General features: G+C 37.9%; 1 protein-coding gene across 1 annotated transcript; it reads right to left on the bottom strand.

Moving 5' to 3' along the window:
- Positions 1 to 1214: 1214 nt before the first annotated feature.
- P58IPK (DnaJ P58IPK-like protein) lies at positions 1215 to 23650 on the bottom strand. Its single transcript, XM_089150186.1, has 9 exons — positions 23500 to 23650; positions 22462 to 22627; positions 16790 to 16991; positions 16541 to 16701; positions 16343 to 16436; positions 16022 to 16234; positions 12215 to 12295; positions 2916 to 3134; positions 1215 to 1913 (listed from the first exon to the last, which is right to left on the bottom strand). The coding sequence occupies exons 1-9, from the start codon at positions 23639 to 23641 to the stop codon at positions 1731 to 1733; spliced, it is 1461 nt and encodes a 486-aa protein (XP_089006312.1). The 5' UTR covers positions 23642 to 23650; the 3' UTR covers positions 1215 to 1730.
- Between the last annotated feature and the right edge of the window lie 1130 nt (positions 23651 to 24780).

The raw sequence follows: 24780 nt of genomic DNA, 5'->3' as shown, positions 1-24780 counted from the left end.
TTATCCGCTCATGTATTGACAATGTCCAATTAACTCCAGTTGATGATTAGATTTTCAACACGTGGCTTGTTCCAATCCGAAGAAAAACATTTCATCTGAAAAAAGGGCCACCACTTAGGGGTCGGCGATTCTCTCTCTCTCCTCACTTGTTCAAGTCTAAACCTTTCTCTTCTCCCTTTGGCTTGATTTGATTTTCTTGCATTCCTGCAAGATCCTGCTTTATCTCAACATACACCAACAAAGTAAGCACCACAATTCTTCCTTTTCAAGCACTCCTCTCCCATTTTCTTGTGATTCAACATTCCTTTCGCACGTCTTTCATAAACTTTATTATATTTTTCTCATGAAAAGTGAAAATCGATGAAAAATTTCAAATGCATCATTGGTATTAATTGATGCATATGGGTTAGATCTTGTAATGGTTTTTCAGCTTTCTTTTCTCATCCTCCATGCAATGTTTAATAATCCATTAATTGCAATGTTTTTCACGGTTGTTCCTTTTTTGTTACTACTATTATGGACTTCTTGGTTTGTTTGTCTTTTGAGCAAATTGCTTTGACATCTCAAAATGGAAGTCTTAAAATATTGACACCCCCACTTTATATTTAAAAAACACAGAGACCCTAAAATTAGATTTTCGCTTGATATATTTGTTATATTTATCATTGAAAACAGTTAGATTACTATTTATTTTCAAAAAAAAAAATTCCTCTAATAAATAGTGTATGAAAGGTTTTCAATGACAAATTAGACAAATATTTCTCAATAAAAATTCAATTTTGGGATTTCTATGCTTGTTAAACATAAAGTGGGATGTTAGTGCTTTAAAACCTCCATTTTGGGGTGTTAGTGCAATTTATGACTTTTTGGCCATGAGAATTTAAAATAACATCATGGAACCAATCAACCTATCTCTGTTCCAGTATCATCAGTAACAACTTCAACCACCACCACTTCTGGCGTTCTTTCGGACCAGCAAAGTGGTTCCCAACGGCTGATAATTCAAGTGGAATCGCTGAATCGCTTTACGTTATTACAAGATATGCTTATAAGCTTCCCCAGCCCTACTCTGTAACTCTGATCACCAAAACAACGACAATTTGGAACATATGCATAAAAATCTTCACATGGTAATGGAGCCTCCGAAAATATTAATTTCAAATTTTTTTTTTTTCAAATGCTAATCCCCAACCCCTCAGAAATTTTTTTGGGGTCAACATGGCTGCCTTGCTTGATGTAGGCTTATCGGTATATCCTGCATATAATCCAAATTAAATTCAGCAACGAAAACCACGCCAAAACAAAATATGGTAGTTGGACAGAAATAAAATATATTTTCCTCTTGTTTTTATGGCGTTTTTGGACGACCAAAACATCTTTCAGAAAATCTTTTCTGGATTTATGGAAGAAATGAAAACTTTTTGTTTGACATTATAGATACTAGACAACAGTAGAAAGAAAAGAAAAACAAGGAGCCATATTTACATCTGTATAATTATAATAAAAAAGAATATCCACAGCAGAGGAAGAACTAACTCATACAAGTATTGGATCAACAGTGGTGCCGCTGAGAAAATTCTCTGGAGGGACAAATTTCTTTAGAATGGCCTCTAACAACTACTCGTTAGCAATCATAAAAGAAGGCTCCTTGCAAACTCAGACGACAAGTGCTCCCTTTCTTGGTTTAATGCCTCTGTTAATGACAACAATTAACCCAGCATTACTGGCCATCAAAAATGAAATCCTCCACCACCAAAGCCTTCGGGGAAGCCTCCTTCAAAGTGGAAAGTGTATTGATGTCCCCCACCACCGAAAGGATTGAAACCGCCGCCACCACCACCACCACCCATCCCCATATCCTCCAAGTCTTCACCTCTATCATATTTTACCCGTTTATCATCATCTCCGAGTACCTGGAGAATTAGGAGATTGATAGGGTCAGAAATCACAAACGAGCGTGGTTATGCAAAAACTAACAATAAGAGCAAAAGTTTAGTAAAAAATCCCAGTTTTTCTTTTCAAATTGTATGATGACACCCCTCGTGAGACTTACTGTAGGCACCACCTTCCGCAAAATGTCAAATCCAACCCAACAGTGTGCTTAATGGGGCCAACTCTAGTGTATATACACTAGATTGGACCAACCTAGTATGGGGTAAGTTAAAAGGCTTGATTTAACTCGTTCTATCAATTTTAAAGCTTTTGGTGCATTGGTCAAGTACCTGAGTTTGGCAACACGACAAGGATTCCAATCCCGAAAAGGGCTACCTGGAGTAGAATTAAAGCTACCAAGAAAGGGCTAATTACGTCCCCAAAAAAAAAATATTGAGGGAACAAATGCAGCCACTTGGAGAGGGCTACCTACTGCCAGAGAGTGAGCTATCTAGAGTCAGGGCCATTGAAGAGGGTGATTGCTAAAACATGGTGGTATGTTATGTGCCTAATGGGGTCCACTCTAGTGTATGGGCACTAGATTGGGCCAGCCTAATCTTGGATAGGTTGAAAGACTTGATTCAACTCATTCAATCAGTTTCGAAGTCATTGGGGCATTGGTCAAGTACCTAACAAACCCCAATCCAACCCTTCCCCCTTCTCTCTCTTTATTCTTATGTTCTTCGTAATGCCTCCCCTGCTTTTAAAGGTATATGAATATGTAACTGTCTGTGTAACTAAGCCCTCTTCCTGACAACAAACTAAATAGGCAAGGACAGAAAAGGTCAGATGATGATTCTCTATAAGTCGTGCACTTGGCAAGAACATATGTGTAAAAGCAATTTGTGCAATCTCACCAGGAAAAAGAAACAATTTGTCCAGAACCTTGGAAGTCTGGCTTGCCCCTCCCCCCCCCCCAAAAAAAAAATAAATTAAATAAATTAAAAAAATGATATTATATATATGCAGTGATTGAATCTCACCTCATATGCAGCAGCTATTTCTCGGAATTTAGCTTCAGCTTCCTCCCTATTATCAACATTCTTATCTGGGTGCCACTGTAAAGCAAGTTTCTTGTATGCACGTTTAATTTCTGATATAGATGCAGTTCTTGATACTCCCAGAATCTTGTACCAGTCCTTGCGTTTACTCAATTTTAAAGATCTCTCAGCCTTCATCAATACTTCCCGAATATTCATATCCTGGAAATTTGACCATTATTAGGACTCTGATTCGGAACTTTCCATGGAATAGTAATGTCTTCAGGTTAACAAAAAAAATGACAAACAGTGATGTTTAGCAAAGAAAATCATCTAATATTAAACACTGATATGTGGTCACAAGAATAAGAAAACAAAACAGTGGTTAAAATTTATATAAAATATATAATGGAAAAAATCAGTGCATAATTTAAAGAAGATTACAATCAAATTTTAAAAGAAACAGGACATAAAAGAAGCAAATTACAGGTTGAAGGATGTCATCCAAACACTCAAGATATGCCTCCGCATAAGAGGTGAAACCACACAATTTAAATATATCAACTTTATAATTTTCATATCCACGCTTTCCTTGAAGAAAAAACTTCGAGGATCCTGAGTCACCTGCTTAATCATGTGTAAGCTCTAGAAAACAAGCAAGAATATGTGTGTGCGTGTGTGTGTTAGCAAATGTGTGTTGCCCATATCTGTGGCAAATTGATAGTTCAGGCTGAAGTGTTACATCTGATAACTACAATCTGCCCAACAGTTCATCCTTCATCACACTGGCTGCTAAAAATATCACATCTATTCTTACAAACTGATCCCCGAATTCCCCTCCATAAAACATCTTGTTTAATGTTCTTTGATTGCCATTCCCCACCTAATGTGTAACTAAATGCATGGAGAAGCAAGTAAGAAACAAAATAAGATGTTATCCCTTGTAATTCTCATCCAGGTTGAAAATCTTGTCAGAGTTGGAAGCGACATTTTTGCTTCCAACAAGAAAACAACAAGAGACTGAGTTTACAAGAACAACAAAAACAAAGGGAAATTTAAAATGACAATGCACACACAATGGAAACAAAAGATATACGTGATACGGAAAAACTGGCTAAACAACTCCAGCGAGAACAAGAGAAGAAATAAAGAGATACTAAACTCCTAGCAATTTTAAAACCAAGCCCCTCATGGCTCATACACTCTTTCTCCCTTCCTTTTCCTTACCTGGTTACCACGTCACCATTTTCTTCTTCTTGATTTACTCTCTTCTCAATTATATGTTTATTTTCTCGGTAGCTGTCTCTATAAGCTATAGAAGCCTCTCCCTCTCTTCCCCCCCCCCCCCCTTCTCTTTTCTATTACCTTGCAAAATATCTTCCAACAACCAACGTACTTGCACCTCCTTAGACCCAAATTGTTGATGACCCCACCTTTCCCTCTCTTGGAAGACCAAACCTTGTAAAGGCTCCATCACTTAGAGACACCACCTCTTCACCAACCTTCCTAGACCACTGAACCAACAAACTTCCAACCAATCCAAAAAAATTAAAAGACAACCAAACCCAACAAATTTGTCCTGAAATCAGTTTTGTTTCTATAGCCACAACAGCAATTGAAATGGCTTGGTCATTTTCTTCTGTGTTGCAGATAAAATTGGGAAATGTTACTATGATAGCTGCAAAGAGTCATTATTTCATCCACATCTTAAGGTTCAATAACGGAAAATATTTGGAACCACAAATAAAAGAAAATACAACCGTCAACGGCAGGTTTTATTCTTGTTGACTTTTCCCCCAGATATTTCCACAAACCTGACTTTATAATGCCATACTTTTCTACTATGTTCAAATTTTTATTCCAACTAGCAGGAAAGGTCAGGTAAAACTTGAAATTGAATTCAATGTCATCCTAAGTCCAGAAAATTCAATCTCTAATAATGCACCAAAAACCATGTCCTTGCAGATTTTGGATTGACCTTTCTTTATGACTGCTTAGCAGGTGTGCTAGTCAATGCTCAACCCAAAGAAAGCAGTTGAACAACAAATCTAAACCCAATCCAGTAAAAAATGTTCAACCCCAAAGAAAACCTGGTTCTTACAGGTTTTTATTTGTCAAAATATTTAGTTTAGAAATCCTAATGCTAAATTCATTAATTACTATTTTTTAAGTCAAACATAGAATACCTACATGTTGTAATATGGGTACAAAGGTGTCTTTGTCCACAGGGGCTTATTTTATGTTGCCCTAATGATGTAATTGTAACTTGTACTCCTCATGTCTCATAAGAAAATAAACAGGATTCATGTCCCATCAACATAAGTTCAAGTCCCCAATATTTTCTTCATAGCATCAAGCGAGTGAATCAATTATGGGATATGCATCCCCATGGTTGTGCAAACCTAGCACTGCTGCTTCCTCCCACCCCCTCTCTCGTTTTCTCCCTTTCTGCTACCACCCTCTGCCTCACCCTCTCCTTCTCAGACTTGACCCCTTTTGAGCCTCCACCTCTACCTCCTCTCTAGGTTCCCTCTCCTCTCATTTTTCCCAACCAGCTGAAACCTCTCTTTTTTCAGCTTGATTACCTTTTTCCATTGGGCTGCATTTGTTTGCAAAGGTAGGGTGGGAAAAAAGGGGTGGGGAAAAAATGTGGGCCCCATGTGTAGTGGAGTGAGGGAGAAGGAAAGGAAAGGAAGGGATTTTGTGGAAAAGTGTTAATTGTGGATCCCACATTTTCACACTTTTCCACAAAGACCCACACATTTGTGGGGTTTTGAAAAGGTTTGGGGTGGGAAAGTTGAGTTGCCACCCCAAGCAACCAAACAATATACAATTTTAGAATTTAAAGGAAAAGTAGGAAAAGTTTGCTTTTTCCAAGAATTTTCCCACCCCACCTTTATTCCAGCAAACAAACGCAGCCTTGGTGGCTAGTTTCATTTAACCCACTGAATGGCTTTGACTTTACATGATTTAGATTCCTCTCTCTTTTTTTGTGGATTTTATGAGCTGGTCTTTGAGTTCTTCTCCTTCCCATCTGGTGATCAGCAGCCAAGTTAGGTGAATTTGCTGAATCTCTGGAATAGAGGATATTATCCAACCATGTGACTGAGTTTCTTTCCCTATAGACATCATTAAGCCTAATGGGAGTCATTATTTAATGTGGTCTATGTCTGGCACTCTTGTCATTGGTTCCTGCAGTATCTCTGCCCATCTAACTGGAGCATCTGTGAAGTGAGTCTGGATCCTCCACCCACATGGGTGGATGGTCACCAAGTGTCAACTTGAAAAACACGATCCTTCTTTCAAGCAAGATTAACATAAATAAACTTGCTGGTGTTAAACCACCGCTAACTATGTTTTCTAATACGGCAAGTTTATTTAACCCCAGCAAGTTTATTAATGTTAATCTTGCTTGAAAGAAGGATTGTGTTCTCCAAATTGACACTTGGCAACCATCCACTCATGTGAATTGGAACTAATTCCAGTCCATGTGGGTGAAGGATCCAGACTCCTGTGAAGTCTTTTACTGCTGCTCCTGCTCAGATTCAACAGGAGACTGATGATGCTTAGTCATGGGTTACCTTCTCAATTCTATTACTCCTGTTATTGCCAAGGGATATCTTCTTTTTGACAACTACCATTGTTTAGAAGACCTATTCGAAGGTGGTAATGATGCTGAACAATATAACCCTGATTTGCACATGATGTTTCAATAGATTATAGATGTGGTTTTCAGAAGCAAATACCTTTCCTACTCATCTGACATATGTCTTCAGGGGAGAGTAGTTTCAAATGAAGAGGTTCCATTATTAATTGCTCCCATGGATGTTCCATTTGATATTACCTTGGATGGCAAAGTACTTGAAGGTGTACCTGTGGTAGAAAATAAACCATGGTTCACGGGGAGCAAAAGCATACAACCCAAGAACTTTATATTATTGGACAGGATGAACATCCCACGGTTGGGGGGAGCAATGTCGAATTCCACTACAATACCCTCAAAAAGCATCTTTCACACTAGAGAAGGGCAAGGAGCAATTTCTCAAGCCCACAATTGTCACTCCTGAGCAATCAGACTTATTTAAGTCCACAGCTGTTCCTTGCTTAGTAAGTCTGTTCTTCTTAATAATCCTACCTGAAAATTTACCTATGGCCATTTGAAAACCCAATAGAACATGCACCCAACATCCTATTTCAAAGCTAGTGTCATATGACTTCTTTTGTCCTTCTTTCCCATCCTTTGTTTCTTCATTTTCTATCCATTCAAAATACTTGACAGAGACTCGAGATAATTTTCATCGGAAGGAGGCAATCAGTAAACATTGGTGGTTTGGAGAAGAACAACTAGTGAAAAGAAGTTTAGCTAACCTCTAGAAAAAGATATTTAGGTTGTATATGGATGTTTGTTAAAGCATTAAGCTGATGGAGCCAACCCAACACAAAGCCAGATTTTTTTTGGCCAAAGATTCATCTAGACATACAAAATTGATCACTAATAAACTTTTGCTCTCATGGCCAAAAAAAACCGGCGAGTTGGCCAAAACCCTAATAATATCCCAATTCTATAGATGCAGAAAAACAAGATAGACCTAGCCAGGGCCCCCCCCCCCGCCGGGTCCCCCCCGGCGCCCCAGCCCCAATATTTCCTCTCTCTCTTCCTCTTTCCCTCTATTTTATCTCATAACCCCTACCCCTTCCCTGGCCCATCCCTAGGGTCCTAACAGAGTTAACCTCTCAAGTGCAATAAATGAAGGATGAAACCTCCAGTAATTAGATGTAAAAATGCATTCTTGCCTGGAGAACTTTAAGAGGTGTAGCATCTGATGGACCACTGGTTAACGAGTTATGGTCGTGGTGCTAGGCCTGCCAGGTAGTTAAGCACTTAAGCAAGCAATTGAATAAGAAAAACAATAAAAAAGAACAAAGAGAAATAAGAAGAATAAGAGGGACACGTGTGCAGCAAAGACAGGTCCAGTTATACAATTTGGTTATGGGAAATTGAACGGCTGAATTGGGCTGGGAGGGGTTTGTATGCAATGAGGAAGAACTCATGAATGTTTTTGGGAGCAGATCACTGCTGGGGAGCGCTGGACTCTAGGTAATATAGGTTAATTTCTTGCTCTTTTTTATTTTCTAATTTTTCCTTCATTTGGATTCTGTTGTGTGGGGTTGAAAGCTTATCAAATTGGCATCAGAGCATGATCAGTCCCAGGAGAATGGTGAATACAAGAATTGACAGAAGAGTGGAGGATTTAGAGAGGGATATTGGGAATTACACACAAGTGTCCAAGACTTGCAGGGACAAGTCACTACACTTAGAGTCCAGAGTAGGTTGGTTTGTACAATAGATCGTGTAGGGAAGGGCACAATCCAATCTTTTATTGAACAAATATGGGCATACTTTAAGAAAGGGACACCGGGGAGGTCAGTGGAAGGGAAGACTGGATTTCCTGAGGCCAGGATTGAGGAACCTCGCGAGGTGAGAGAGAGGAAGACCCAATACATGAATATGCCAAAGGGAATTGAAAGGAAATTTATCACCATCAATTGGAAATGCCTGTTTTCTCAAGCAAAGATCTCATGGGTTGGGTGGCCAGGGTAGAACAATGTTTCTCCATTATGGAATGAGGAAGGAAAAAAGAATGCCAGTGGCAATGATTTGCTTCGAGAGACCCGTGCTTAGCTGGCTGCAGTTTCGGGAACTTAGCACACCCTTTCAAACTTGGATGGAGATGAAAGAGGAAGTGATGAAGAGATTTGGGTATCTGCAAATGAGAACTCCACAAAAACAACTGCTTACACTCTAGCAGACTGATTCTGTAGCTGAGTATAGGGAAAATTTTGAATGGTTGTTGAGGGCAGCAAAGGTGCGAGATCCGGCATGGTTGAAAGAGTTGTTTCTTGCTGGCTTAGAAGAGGCAATACATGTGGAAATTAGGTTATCTCACTTATCTGATCCTGGTTAGTTGGGCCAGACAATGGAGTTACCCCAAGCAATTGAAGATAAAAACAGGGCTTTAAGGGGCTAGCCCAACCCCATTACACTTCAAACACATAACCCAAGCCCAAGACTGAGCTTAGGCACAACTCATGATACCAATTAATTCCAAGCCCATTTCTTTAATGAACCCAGAACCGGTTCGTGCGAACCAATGGCACAACTCAAACCAGGACCAAAATTGGACCAAAACCGATGGAAACAGGACTCGCGAAGTCCATCTTCTCCGGCAATAGGATCTGTGAGAAGAAGAGGCTTGACTTATAGATGGCTTTCTCCTGAGGACCAGCAATCCAAGTATGAGAGATGCCCAATGTTTCAGATGCAAGGGGCCATATTCTCACAATTATGTATGCCCTAACAAGCAAGTGTTAGTGATGTTGCTGAACTACAATGACCCTAGAGATTCCAACAGTGGTGAGGCAAAAAATGAGCATGGAGTCCCTGTTGGAATCTCTGGGGTCCATGAACCGGTGCTCAAAGTTTAAGGTCTGGGGAGATTTGATTCCAACTAGGGAGTTGTAGTTGACAGGCTGGCTAAGTATGGGCACTTTGTGTTACTGTCCCATGAGTCCATCCCTACACAACAGGTGAAGTCGCAATGCAATTCAGCAGAGAAGTTGGCAAGCTGATGGATTACCTCATTGTATTGTCTCCAATCAAGGCCAACTATTCTTAAGCAATTTCTGGTCAGAACTGTTTAAGATTTCTGGTAATATCCTCCAATACAGCAGTGTATATCACCCACAGAAGGATGGCCAAACAGAGGTAGTTGACAGGTGTTTGGAGATTTACTTGCGATGATTTTGTGCCCGGCAACCCAAGGACTGGCCCATTGGCTTGAGTTGGCAAAATATTGATATAATACCACTTATCATGCTTCCACTTAGATGCCTCAAGAAGCAAGACAAAATTATGCATGAATTAAAAGCCAACATACTGGTAGCACAGGAACTTATGCAACAATCCACCAACCAGCATCGGCAGGAAGTTTCTTATAATGTGGGAGATGCAGTTTTCCTTCAAGTTACAGCCCTATCACTTCAAGAAACTTGCTCATAGACCCAATGAGAAGCCCAGTCCTAGATTCTATCCAATTATACAAGGATAGGACCACTAGCAGACAGGCTACAATTGCCAACCACCTCACATATTCACACAGTTTTTCATGTGTAACAGCTGAAGAAAGTCATTGGCCAAGGTATACAGTACAACCACTGCCAGACTGCTTGGCTGAAAACTGGAAGCTTAGCCTCACACCTGAAGAGCTGCTCACATTCTGTTCCTCTGACCAAGGATTGCTGCAGGTTTTGATCAAATGGAAACACTTGCCACACTATGAAAATACTCGGGAGAATCAACAGTTTCCTCACTTTCACCTTGAAGATAAGGTGAGACTCATTGGGGCAGGTGTTGATGGGCCACTGGTTACAAGAGTTTCTGATTGTGGTGCTAAGCCTTCTGGGTAGTTAAGTCAGCAATTGAGTAAGAAAAATAACGAAAAGGAATAAAGAGCATAAGACAAATAAGAGGGGACATGTGCAGCAAAGGCAGTGCCAGTTATGCAATTCAGTTACGGGAGATTGAATGGCTAAATTGGGCTGGGAGGAGTTTGTGCAGAAAGGAAGATCTCTTGAGTGTTTTGGTAGCAGATCACTGCTGGGGAACACTGGACTCTACCTAATCCACCTTAATTTCTTGCTGTTCTTTATTTTCTTATTTTTTCCTTCATTCGGGAATTCTGTTTTGCTCGGTTGAGAGCTTATCAACATCCAAATAAGATTTGCTTCCAAGGGAACTCATTGAAAGGTTTGGAAGCTTAACCAAATTTTATACAGATTAAAGCAGTATCCAAAATCATGGTTTGGAAGATCTCATAAAGCCATTATCTCCATTGGCTACATACAAAGTTATGCATATCATACTCATCCACAAAGATGATAGGCTCTCAGATCACCCATCTTGATTGTTATTGTGATTGATATAATCATCACAAGGAGCACTGATGAGGGTTCTTCCTTGAAGGCTTTCCTAGAAGCAGATTTTGACAAATAAGATGTGGGAAAACTGAGCTACATTCTTGGGCATGTAATAAGCCTACTTTGCACAAGGAATTTCTCTCTCAAAGGAAATATGCTCTTGACCTATTGACAGAGATCGGTGCACTTGTAAGCCCTCTGAAACCTGTTGAGCCTGATACTCATCTAAAATAAAAATGGTGAAACTGTTGAAAAAGGAAGTTGCCGACGGATAGCAGGGAGACTTATTTCACTATGTCATACTTAACCAAATATAGCTTTCGCTTAACTTGTTTAGTGTGTATATTCATGATCTCATTCCTCACATCTAGATGTTGTGCCTAGAACATAGAGATACTTGAAGGTAGCACCAGAAAAAAGGATTTGCAATTTCTTGCCATAACAACCTTAGCATCAAATCCTACGCAGAGTGAGCGGGTTGTCTAGATGATCAGAGATCTACTTTTGGATATTGTACTTATGTTGGTGCCAATTTGGTCACATGGCAAAGCAGAGTTTTGGGTCATGATCCACTAAATCTGTGAGTTACTATGACTAAGGGGTTCACTCACAAATAGTTGATTAGTTGTGCTAATGTGGAAGGACCTACACAACTATATTTTGGCAGTAAGCCTGGAATTAGCATTGCCATAATCCTGTTCAGCATGATAGAATCAAACATGATGAGATTGATCATCATCTAATCAAAAATAAGCTTGGACATCTGATTTGCATTTCATATGCTACTTTTTCTAGTCAGTTAGTTTATATAGGGTTAATTACTAAGAGCTTATTTCTATCAATTGCAAGTCGGGTGTGCTAGATTTTTATGCACCAACTTGTGGGGTAGTATTGTAATATTGTGTACATATGTCTGTTCTCTTAATGGTATAATTGTAATTTTGACTCTTTGTGACATTATGAATAAAGATCTGGGTTGCCGGGGAAAAACCCCCAACACCCCCCCCCCCCCCCCCCCCCCCCCCCCTCTTTTCCTTCCCCCCCCCCCCCCCCCCCCCCCCCCCCCCCCCCCGTACTTACATCACATCAACATAAGTTCAATGCTCCAAATATTCTTCACAACGGTTAATTTTATGGTACATCTCAGCCTACTATATCTGTAGTTTTATATATTAAATCTACAAAGAAAAGAAAAATGTAGCTTGGACCATTACCAAACTTAAATAGAAAAAAATTGAAATAAGCCAGGGGGAGAAAAAGCCTTCATCAACATGCCATCACCAGCCAATATGGAAAACTATATGGAAAACAACTTAATGACATACCTGAGGTGATTTTTGAGCTGCTGCTTTCAAATCTTCCACAGCACCCTCCCAATCTTCAACCAAAAGTTTTGCTTCACCCCTCTGCAAAACAGGGGAAAATGTCAAGAGAAGTTGAATTCCTTAGAATAATGCAAGTTCTCTTAAAAAAAACATTTATTCAATAGATTGTAATCTGGAAATTACAATGGTGATGCTACCTACCCAACTCCAAATGGCCTTTTAATAATATCCAGATGGTAGAATGGTTAATTTTTTAAGATAGAAGGGCCCATAACCTAATGTGAAGTCCCACCACATATGGTCCTTAAGCTTGGTATTTTCCAAAATTGTGGCTGCTCTGCCAGCCAAGCTTTATAGCACCGAACAAAGAGACAGTGCCGAGGATTCTCGTCAATGATGTACTAACAAATTGTGAGCACCAGATTGTTGGCTTCTAACCAGCCAGCACAACAAAAGGTTGATTGTATATCTTTTTCCCCTTTTGCTTGATTCACCCACCCAAAATAAGAAGTTTGAGTTTTATCAATAATTTCATTTATAGCCTTAAGATTGTCTGGTAAGTGAAAGAATCTTATCAATAAAGAGTGTGTATCCAATGAAAATTATTGTTTTGAATTCAAATACTGTAAGTGGACAAGTTATGAGTTGGGAAATGCCTGAGTTGTAGTATTGGTAGTGTAAGTAGACAAGGGTGAGTTAGGAAGTGGACAGGTGAGTAGGACTATATAAGAAACTTAGAACAATAGACCCTTAACAGGCAAGAGTCTAGAATTGATAGATATTATGAGGAGATGAATGGTTACTATCATTTCTATTCAAAGGCTAAGATGTTGGTGACTTGGAATTCAGTAGATCAAAGCAAATGAGGCGAAGTGGTTATAACGGGTTAAAGATCCAAGGAATGATGAGGTGAAAGTTAAAAGAGCTGGAAATAGGAGTATATCCATTAAACATGTGTTGGAGAAAGAGATTGTCAAAACTAACACATACACATCCCAAACAAGATTGGATGAAAAGATGGATTAATACAAGGTTATACTCAGTGAAAAAAGCTTATCAACAGGGGGTGATCTGGATGAACCTGTTGGGAGAGATGGTAGAGGCTATGAAGGAATCCATGGATGCCATGGCTTTGGAGAAAGGAATGAGGAGGAAATATTAGTTTTACATTAATGGTAGTTTGTGATTTATCCATTCATTCCATTGTGAACATTTTTCTTATTTTGATAAGAAACTAGCGACTAATTACTAAAATGTTTAATGGATCAATAGATTAAGGGGGGAAGAGATAGATGCATATCTCAATCCAGGGTCTCCCACCCATAGCTGTGCTTAGATATGTGTTTGGCAGGAGGGGCCTTAGGCAATCTATTCCTAATTATAGTTAGCTTACATGAAGGATCAGCCATGTGGATTTATTTGTTAGCATTTACCATTGATGATTAGCTAAAGGCATACAAGCTGAGGCTCTTTGGTGTACGCTCCCTTTTTTTTTTTGTGCAGAGTTTTTACAAACAATAATATTTTGGTAAATGAGAAAAAAGCAAGCATTGAAGCCAAAGTTGGCACAACAGAGATCAGCCTTGGATCAAAAGCTGGAAAAAAGTAGGAGAGAGTGAATAATGGTGATCTAGAGACTCCACAATGTGAATACTTAGACATCTAGGATCAACATAAACTAAGAAGGTGCAAAGAGGATGGTGTTGCCCTTAGGATTAAAATAGGGTAGATGAAGCAAAGGTGCTTCCAAAGTCTTGTGTGATTGGCAAATTCTTTTAAAGCTTAAAGCAAAATTTATAGGATAGTGCAAAATGTCACAGAGTTTAGAAATGTCACAAAATAAACTCTATAGTGGAGATAAGGGTGTTGAGATTGATGTGTAGAAAAAAGCAGCAAAGACAATGTAAGGAATGACCATATTGGAGCTGGACTTGGAGTAGCTTCATTGCATGAAAAGCTTAGAAAGAGTCATCTTAGGTGGCATAAACATGTCCAAAAGAGACTTTACAATAGAGAGGTCATTTACATCAGATTGCAGTAACTTAAAGAGCCAGGGCAGGCCTAAAATAACCATAGTAGAAGTGATGAGGCCATGAGGGAAGATATGGTTAGCCTAATGCTAATTTCATGTATGGCTTATAATAGAGTTGATTCAAGAGCAAGGATCCATATGGTCAACCTGGCTGTCACTGGTTAAACAGCTTAACTGGAATAGAAAAAAATCTTATAGCCATTTCATATGGCCATTGGCAAAGTCTTCAAGAGTTACATAGCACCAAAAACCTGATGTTGAATTGGCTTAGACCAAAACCACCTCCCCTTTGGTTTAGTCTGGATATAGAACTGCATAAGGGGAATTCATAATCAATCTGGGCAGTTTTCTCAAAAGCACCTGAATTGGCTTAACAATGATGCAGTCCTAGATTGGTAGAAGACCAACTAGGAGCCAATATCAAGGATCTACTGTGAACCAGCCAAGTTAAAGTACGTCAAGAAAAAAAAGAAAAAAGGTGGTCGTGGTGGGGAGTTGTTCCACTTGAGGGCTAGGGTTAGGTTATTATTAGGTTTGATGGTTAGGTTTAGTTAAGTAGATCATGAGGAAGATACTAGAGAAGGCTTAAGGTTTCAGAGAAGTATTTTGAATGCTGGATTTTAAGTTTTCAGCAAATTAAGATTAGGTTTCAAAAAGAAAATGAAAACTAATTCTGAAAGACTAGAGTCGTAATGATGATGTTCTGAAAGACTGGATTGTAAGGGTTCAAGTGTCATTTATTTGATGTTTATAGTAAAATTAGTCCTGGATTTGCAGAGTTAGAAGGTTAAAGAAGATGGACTAGAAAGTTTAGGGTTTTTGCTAGACAGAATTGGACCAACATTGGGGGTGTTCTGAAAATTAGTATGGTGTGTGAATGACTGATGGTACAAGAAAATGAAAATCAGAGGAGTAAGGTTGGCAATTGGAATTAAGAAGATAAAAGCACAATTAAGGGCCAGGAATTGATTCAGCTTACAGATGTTAGAAGATCAGCAACTCAACTGCTTGAGTTAGTCAAGTTACTTGAATTCTTCAACGGAGATTGAACTTGGCAGCTTAGGGAAGACTAAAAAATTTAATGGAAGAGATTGGGAAGATGTACCTCTCAAAGGACTAAGTAATACTCACAAATAATTTAATTAATTAAATCATCGCTAATTGATGGGGATGTATTACATGTATATAAGCCTTCTAACTCTTATAATTTAACTCATAAAAGGACTCTTGGTCATGGTAGAAGCCTCAAAATAGAACAAGGACTTAAACTAAAATTAGGATGTCCAACAAGGACTTACTAACAAACCCTAATTAAGATTACAACTTCAAAAGCAGACTTAAAAAAAAGGCTAGAGTAAAAATGTCTACTAATGTGAACTTACATGACCCCCCCCCAAAAAAAAACTATGGGCTTCTAAACTAAGAAAATTACATCAATAAACTGAAAAATAAGAAGCCTGAGTCCCAGAACCCAACTGTGGGATAGATGAAGACTTCTGAGTCCCAATTGACTTACTTGGACAACTGCACAAACGACTTTTTTTATTTTCCCTAGTTACTTTAATTTTTTGAAACCACAGTTTGATTGTTCAATCCTAGATAATAGTCATAAAACCAGAAGTGGATCCCTTTCCGGTTTAAACCAATTCAATTTTTAGAAACTAACTGATACAGATATAAAATGGGAATCACCCCAAGAACACACAAATATTTCCTGTGCTCATTAAAAATGTTTTGGAGAGACAAAGATGTAAGAAATGGAAATCAGAGCAAACCTGAACCAAAGCTTCAACAAGCTCCTCATCAATATTAAGTGCTTCTGTGCAACTACCCAGTGCATCCTTTCCCCTGCCAAGCTTGACCAAGGCCTTACACAAACCAAAATGAAGGTGTACATTGTGAGCAGTATGATTAGGATCCAGAGCAAGGGCTGCTTTGTAATCCTCCACTGCCAACCGCAACTTACCCTTGTCTATATTATTTTCAGCCTGTAAATATCACATTTAAGTGTGTTTAATTTATTATACCATCTCTGTGTGTAGTAAATATCAGAATTGATAATCCTCATGAACACCATAAAAGCTTGTGGTTCCTACACTTTTGGTCTTCTTAAGAAGATTCTTCAATCCAAAATATGCTTTCTTTAGTTCACTGTGTTCTGGATCTAGGCGGAGCCCTTTCTGAAAATGCCTGTGATTAAGTGATATAAAAACAAACAAAGTCAATAATACTTGTTACCAAAGAGCGTGGCTCATGATGACATTATATCCACAACCAAGTATGTTCTGACAAACCTTTGTGCAACATCATGATCTGCCAGATAATAATAGGCACGTCCACGCAACAGTAGCGCCTCCAGATTACTCTCATCTTCTTTGAGCATATATCCAGTCTCTGCTATGGCACCAGAATAGTCTTTCTCTGCTAACAATACCTTTACCTTTAGGAGTTTAGCCTGAAAAAACCCAAGTTCATCCAAGTAACTGCACCATACAGAATTGATTCATCAGACAAATGGAACTGTAACAACAAATAAAAATTACCTTTGAGCATGCAGGTGAGAAAACTAGGACAACTTTATCAATGTAATCCAAAGATTTTCCAGAATCGCCCGACTCAAAAAGACTAATAGCCGTTTCAAGGGCACTCTTTGCCTGTAGCAGCTGAGAAAGTTCCTTTTCTGCTGCAGAAGTCCGAGGCTTTAGCTCCAGAAACTTGTTATAGTTCTTCTCAGACTCTTCATATCTACATACAAAAATTTCCTTATCAGACATTAAAAATGACTCATGTATTTTTAACCATTTTACTGCTAATATAACTCAAAAGGGGGAGTTTTCTCTCCATCAGATTTAGTGTCTTAGTCTCGGATTACTTGACGTTAAGTTAATTCAATTTTGTTACTGATTCATCCAACCGGCTTTAATGTCTTAAGGTAAAGGACTAGATTAGGTTAAGCTTAATTCAAAATTGTTACCCTGTTCTATGTAATTCCAAGTATATAAATAAAGCTAGTGGAGACAAGGGACTGCCGGACATTGGCTCTTCTTTTCTAGTCAGTCCCCCTTTCCATTCCTTCCCTGCTGTTCACGGGTTCCATTATTCAGACTCTATCACATGGTATCAAAGCACTGAATAAACTAGTAATTGTTCTTTCTCAATCCTGGAATCGATTGGACATCAAGTTTCTTTCTTGGTTTATTGATTGCAACAGCCTTTGCTGCCTAACTACGACAGGGCACCCCCAGTTTCAGATGATTCAGAGTAAAGCTAGGACCTACCATTACCCATCTGATGTTCATGAAGATTAGCACCTGAAGTCATCAAGCTATGATCTATAAAACTTGCACTTCCATGTTCTGGGTTTTCTTCTTCAGATGTCGAGTTTTACTTGATTTATCCTTTCAGCCACTTAATGATGCTGAAAATTTTATGCCCATTGAAGACTTTATGTGATGCACTCACTCCATCCTTCAAAAACTTTTGCCAGTTTGATTTTCTGAATCAGATTTTCATTTATAACCTGTGGATGCTCTGTTTTATGTCTAATTCCAGGGCTGCTTCTTCCTAATTACTTTTAATCGTCCCATCAGATCAGAAATTTATATTCACCCCATAGGGACTCTTTCACTGCAGTTTCAGAGGTATCCAGCCTTATATCATCTCTTACTTTTTGATTGTTTCAACATGATGGTTGAACCTAGATCTTCAGTGGATTCAGTTGATGTACGGATTACCATATTAAAGTCAATGGGGTGTCCAATTACATGCTATGGTCTCCATCTCTTCATAGATGATCCTCCTATATGCTATCTGAAAGGCTCAGCTTCTATGACTGCATATGAAGAGTGATGCATGAAGATCCTATGATGCAGAATTGGCAGCATATACAAAAAAGAGAAAAGCCCAATGGTCAAGCCCATCAAAGCCTAAGGATATGATCCAAAACAGCCCATGGCTTGCATGGGCTAGGACTATTGTAGTGGGATAAAATGAGCCCATGGTTTCGCAAAGGATTATCTACATCAGATTATCTACATCAACACATTCAGATTGAGGACTTGGCCGATCTCTGATATTTTCTTGGTAATGAAGTTCTTGGCATAAGACCTGGATTAGTCTTTCACGGTGGAAATATGTGTCAGACATGTTATCTGAGACTGGTATGTTTGCTGTTTAACCACCATAAAAAATTGTGTACTCATACGAATGAGGATTTTGCTGAATTGCTTTCCCCTAGAAGATTGCTAGTCAAATCTAGAGATATCTAAAGGGGCTTCCAAAAAGAGGGGCTCACTTATCATCCTCATCGAAGTTTTGATCTGGTAGGAAGTAGGCTATTCTGATGCTAACTAGACTGGTGCAGTTAGTGACTGTAAGTCTACTAGTAACAACTATTGAAAGAGGATCGATCAAGATTCCGTTGATCCAATGGTAGGTAACAAGACAAAGCAAAACTAAGCAATAATCATTGCCCAGGCTAAACATTAAAAACACTATGTTTAGCATATATTGATCATGAGTAGTGGGTCGGTGTCAATCACAAGCTATGATATCTGACCAAAAATCTGATTTGGTGCTAAAGAGGGGTGTCTGAGGTAATCTAGTCACATGGTGTAACAAGAAGACAACCACAATGGCTAGATCTAGTGCTCTATATCATGAGTTGTGGGTGAGTGTCAAGCACAAGCTATGATATCCAGCCAAACGTCTAACATGACGCTGAAGAGTGGCGTCTGAGGCCATCTACCCACATGGTGTTGCAACTTGCAAGAAGACCACAACGGTGAGATTGAGTACCCAAGCATAACATAGAACTATGGGCCAAACTACTGCTGAATTGATGCAGTAACCATCTCTTCTTCAAGAGAGAGGATTTTTGCTAAACGTCATATGACTTTCAAGCAACGAAGAAAATTCGACCGAAACAAGAATTTCGACCTTGCAAAGGCTGAAATTTCAATGTTTCGGTCGAAACTACACTTTTTCTGAAGATTAGAACTTCAATTCTTGGGCCCCATATGGACTCAAAATGATTTGGATTTTTGGATACTACCTATTTCAAGCATAATAAACACTATAGAACTACTAGTTTACCAAAAAAAAAAAAAAAACCAGTGAAAATGTAACATCCAAGTATATACTACATATGAGAAGAAGCGATAATGTCACCAATCACAAGTCTACTCTATTCCATGTCTCCCTCTTCCGTCTGCACCCCATACAAATGACAATACAAGTCCCATGATGTTTGCCCCATATAGTTGTCGACATAGTCGGCAACTGCAGCCTCGTACGTGGCTTCATCCACATGCCTAAGATTTCCAAATGGTGGTAAGTTCTGAATTTCTTGATGGCCTCATCCATACATGCTTCTAATAATAACCTCCTATTTTTAAATATAAATAAAATATATATAAGTATTTTTTAATATATAAATAATTTAAAAAATATATAAAATACATACTATCTTAAAAAGCTCCACAACATGCTCCAAAAATTGCATACATGCTTCCACTAATACTCTCCTATTTTTAAATTTAAAACAGAATTAATTAGTTTTTTTTTAATATTTAAATATTTTTTAAATTATTTGAATATATATTAAATACAGTAAAAGTAGATAATTAACGAAGAAGAAAAAAAATTGATTCAACACCATCACAGCAATATGGTGTCTCAACTCTCACATACATTAATTTGAAGCTCATACATCTACTATACATATACATTTTTAGCAATATACATAATTTACAAAATAATTTTTAATAACAGAAAAATAAAAATTTGTCGGAAGAATAAGAAATTAATTTCGACACTACAAATTCATAGATCAACACTCTAAAGTAAACATACTTAAATTTGGAACAAATCCAAGAAGATTTAAGGCACAAACAAAACAAAAATAAAAAAATGAGGAAGTTGGTTACTCACCTTGTAAGATTTGAGAAAATTCATAAATGGAGGAGCAAATTTAGTGTTTGAATGAAATGGAGTTGTAGAAATTAGGTGAAAAGAATGATGAAAGCAAGAGGAAAAAAATTCAAAATAGGGTCGAAACTACAATGGCGATATTGCTCGATATTGTCGAAAATGACGATAGGTCAAAAAATGGGTCGAAAAGTTACATTTTATAACTTACTTACGTGTCGTTTCGATGCGATACAAAACGACACTAAATATCATGTTGTATCGACCGAATACGATACAATATAATACATTTCTTGTTCCTACTACTGTATTTCTTTCGATTTGTGATCTTGCAGACATTTCGACCAAAATTTCGATAATTTCGAACGAATTTTCTTCCATGCGACTTTGTACTGTGATAAGTAAGTTGCTACCAATATTGTTAGTAATCCAATGTCCCATGAAAGGAGCAAGCACATCAACTGATACCTCTTTTGCTCCAGGTACTAATTAGCTTGTTGGTATGTTTACAAAGCCTCACTTTGGGCCAACTTCCAGAAGAACTATGTCAAGCTGAGCATGGGAGATTTGCATGCTCCAACTCGAGAGAAAATGTTAAGCAATGTACCTAAGGTACATCTAGATTTAACTTAATAGGGGGATTTTTCCTCTATCAAAATTTTGTTTCTCAGTAGGTCTAGGATTAGTTCAAGTTTTCATATGATTCAATTTTGTTTGTGACATTTTCGGTTCCTTCTATCAAGTTTCCTTTAAATATTTAGTTACAAAGGCATAAAGAATGCTTCTTTTTTCCCTTTAGTAGATTGTCCCCCTTCCGTTCTCTTCTTTTTGTTGGTTTTATTACTCAAGTATCATCACATGTATGATTTACAAATTGAGGGCATCCAACCAAATTTTTATATGCTATCTTCCCATATATTTGAATAGAATAGTTGTTTTCAAAATTCGACAAAGTTAAGGTTTTGCCATCATTTCTAGTGAAACTATAAATATCCCATATCAATCTCCACTTTTCTCCTTTATGTTCCCTGATCTGGACTTGGTAGTGAATACAATTTAATGAAAACAAATGTGCAACATAAAAAACTAAATACTTAACACATCAATGAGATTCTAAATATATCGGGTATAACTTACTAAATATGCCTAGGACTTCAACTATAAAGAATTCTATGAGGTTCCTTGGTGTATGCTTTTTGCTAATGATATTGTTGTAGTAAATGAGACACAAATAGTGATTAATACCAAGTTAGAATCTTGGAGAGCAACTTGATATTAAAAGGCTTTAAACTAAGTAAAACAAATACAGAATATCTAGTGTGTAACTTTTGTGGTGATTGGAAAGATTATAAGATGGTGAAACTTCATAAGAAATAGATTCAACAAAGCAATTATTTAGGTAGATTGGACTCAATCATAGATAAAAAAATGTGATATACAGGAGATACTTTTCAAAGAATTAAAATAGGGTAGATGAAGTGGAGAACTGCGTCTTTGGTCTTATGTGATCAAGGCATTCCTTTAAAGCTCAAATCAAAATTCTATAGGACCTTTGTGCGACCAGCTAGGTTGTATGGTGTAGGGTGTCAGTGTAAGAAACACCATTTAAATAAACTAGGACCATTTAAATGGAAACTTAGTGGTGAGTGGCAAAACTAGGAAGGATAAGGTATGAAATGTTCTATTAGACTGGATGAGTGGCTCCAATAAATGATAAGCTAGGAAGGACTAAGGTGGCAAGCCACATCAAGGAGTCTTTGAAATGATTATATTAGAGCTGGTCACAGAGTAGCTCCAATAAATGATAAGCTACGAGAATGTTGACTAAGGTGGCATAGCCACATTCAATGGAAGTCTTTAAATGCCCCTATATGGATAAGTGATTTAATCCAAATTGAAGGAATTAGACAAACTAGGGACAGAGCTAAGATAACCTTAAGAGAAATGATGAGAAAGGATATGCATAGCTTAAGCCTTATATCTAGTATGGCTTCAAATAGAGCTGATTAGAAGGCAAGGAACCATGTAGCTGACCCCATTTAGCTGGGAAAGGCTTCTTTCCTTAATTGAAATTGATCACATCTGCAAAATATTAATCCAAGTTCAATAAAGAGCATTTCCGTCACTTTCCCTTCACTAGCCAAAATCTTGCCAATTTGTATCATCCTTACATATTTATATCATAGTATCAGAAGTTAGTATACCTCGATGGAACCAAAAATATGTGACAATAATGTTTAATTCCCTTAAAAAGACACTTCATAAAAATGTCATTGAATAAAGGAACCTGCACAATTGACGAAAAACTGATGCGCGGTGCCAATATGCCTCTGAAAGTGTTGGATCAGCCTCTATAGCAGCATTGAGATCTTCAAGAGCCTCACTGTAGCGTTTCATCTTTACATTTTCTGAAACTTTATTAAATAGGCCAGCGGCATTATCAAATTTCTCATCTGCAAACCATCAGATGGCCATTTGATAAGAGAAACAGATGAATATGTCTAATAAACAATATTAATTGAAAGAAAAGTGTAAAAAATAGATTGAAAAATAACTGTTTTCTGATTCCAACTTGGAGAAATTAGTAATGTCAACCATTTCTGTAGAAAAATGATGGAACTCCGGGGAAACTATGCATTCTTTATTCCAAGATGATAAATCCCCGCTCTCAATCTGTTTACATATCAAATATTCACTTTCATTTTTATTTACTATCATTTTTTTTCCTTCAAAAATCTATCCTTTTCACCTGAAGAAGCATTTAGGACCTGTTACATTAAGATACTACAACGCAAAATCAACAAGATAATGACCATACTAGCACTTCCATTTACAAGTTACACCTTCATCTTTGGGAAGAAGCAATTACAGATTCTATTTACTATCAAAAGTAATGAGCACAATGTGCTCGAAGTCAATAGAATTTTTTTCGCAACAGATATAGAAAGGAATGAACCTAGGTAGATCTAACGAAAAACAAAAGCTAACGAGCAATACGATTAGACTGAACTGCCGGCTGGAGCCGGCGTTGTAGATCAAAATCATGACACTACTAAATCTCTAAATCTCAAATACTCTGCCATAGATCAAACAATGCAGACACAACTGAAACCTCTAACACCACCAAATTTCACTACAGAATAAGGAAAGTTCACTTGAACGGCAACTTAGATGAACACAGTGCAGTGGTAAAGGGAAAACCAAAAACTTAACTAGAATGTGAATTAACAAATCCATGAAACCGATAACAGATCCAGCATTTTGGCATTGAAGCAGTTGAATTGCTGAGGCAATTGCAGACAGTAAGAGAGAATGTAAAGATTACCTTTAGCAGAAACCAAGGGTTGTAGAAGAACAAGTTGGCAAACAAACACGAAATGAAGGATGAAAAGCGAGAAAACGAAACCCCTCCAAGCGCCGAAATCGATGCCCGATGAGAATTTCCTCATCAACACCTCGGGCATCATCTTCGTCAGCTAAATTTGCGATCGCAGCTTTTGTTTGGAGAATTAGAAACGAGAAACACAATTTCTGGTACTCCTTTTCGGAGGGAAATTGAGAATGAGAGCTTTGTTATATGGAATCGGCGTTCGTACCAGAAAAAATTCAATAACAGGGCGTTCTCGCGGCTTAGACGATTTCCGTCGAAACACGTAGCAACCACCTATTGGAATCCACCACGTGGATACCAGCGTGGGAGTAAAGGTTTCAACGTTCCATGTCGGAATACTTTTAGAGAGAACCAAATCCGAGAAGGTCCGACCGAGGGCATCAAAATTCAGGCCAAACTGGTTGGATCGGCTAAAATCGACCAATTCAACTAGACCAAGTGAACAAAGCCCTACACATTGCTGTCAAAATTCCATCTGATATAATTTGTCACGTGTGAATATTCCTCTATGAGTGGAAAAGTTAGAAAGGTTTTTTTATGTTTTTTTGTCAAATGAAAATTTAGACTAATGCTAGGGGTGGAAATATTAGGTGTTAGACTGCTCTACTCAAAATTTATATCATCCATTTTCATCTGGATGAAGGATACATGTGCATCAGTCTAAGGGTGTCAATCATTACGATTTTGGTAATTCTGTATAGTTTCAGTACGGTATCAACTTTGCATACTAAAAACCAGAACTGTACCATACCGAATTTACACGGCACGGCTACGGTTTCGGTATTTGCAAAAACGGTTTAGTAAGGTTTCGGTATTAAATCGGTACAAAAAAATGGTTTAAACACTGTATTTAATGCGGTACACTTTTGGTACAAACAAACCCATGCCACTTTTGTTATTCGTTTATTAAAATCCTAATGAATTTGCGATCAAATAATCGATAGAATCTAATATTAACAGAGAGAAAGCAAATAAATCTAATTAATAGAGATAAAACAAGTAAATCTAAGAAGATGAGTGAAAGATGAAACGAAAATTTGGAATAGGGAATTATGGATAGGGTAAAGGTAAAATATTTTAATTGTAAAATTACATTTATATCCTTTAATTTTGTATGGTTTCGGTACGTACCGACAGTATGAATACCTAAAACCGGAACCATATTGAAGAAATTCGGTTTCAGTACGGTTTCAATACGGTTTTAGACAATGCGAT

This window comes from Hakea prostrata, chromosome 3 (genome assembly GCF_041222555.1).
Source record: "Hakea prostrata isolate BN-2017 chromosome 3, UWA_Hpros_2, whole genome shotgun sequence".
Taxonomy (NCBI): domain Eukaryota; kingdom Viridiplantae; phylum Streptophyta; class Magnoliopsida; order Proteales; family Proteaceae; genus Hakea; species Hakea prostrata.
Note: the sequence above shows the minus strand (reverse complement) of the source record. Positions and strands in the feature narration are given on the sequence as shown.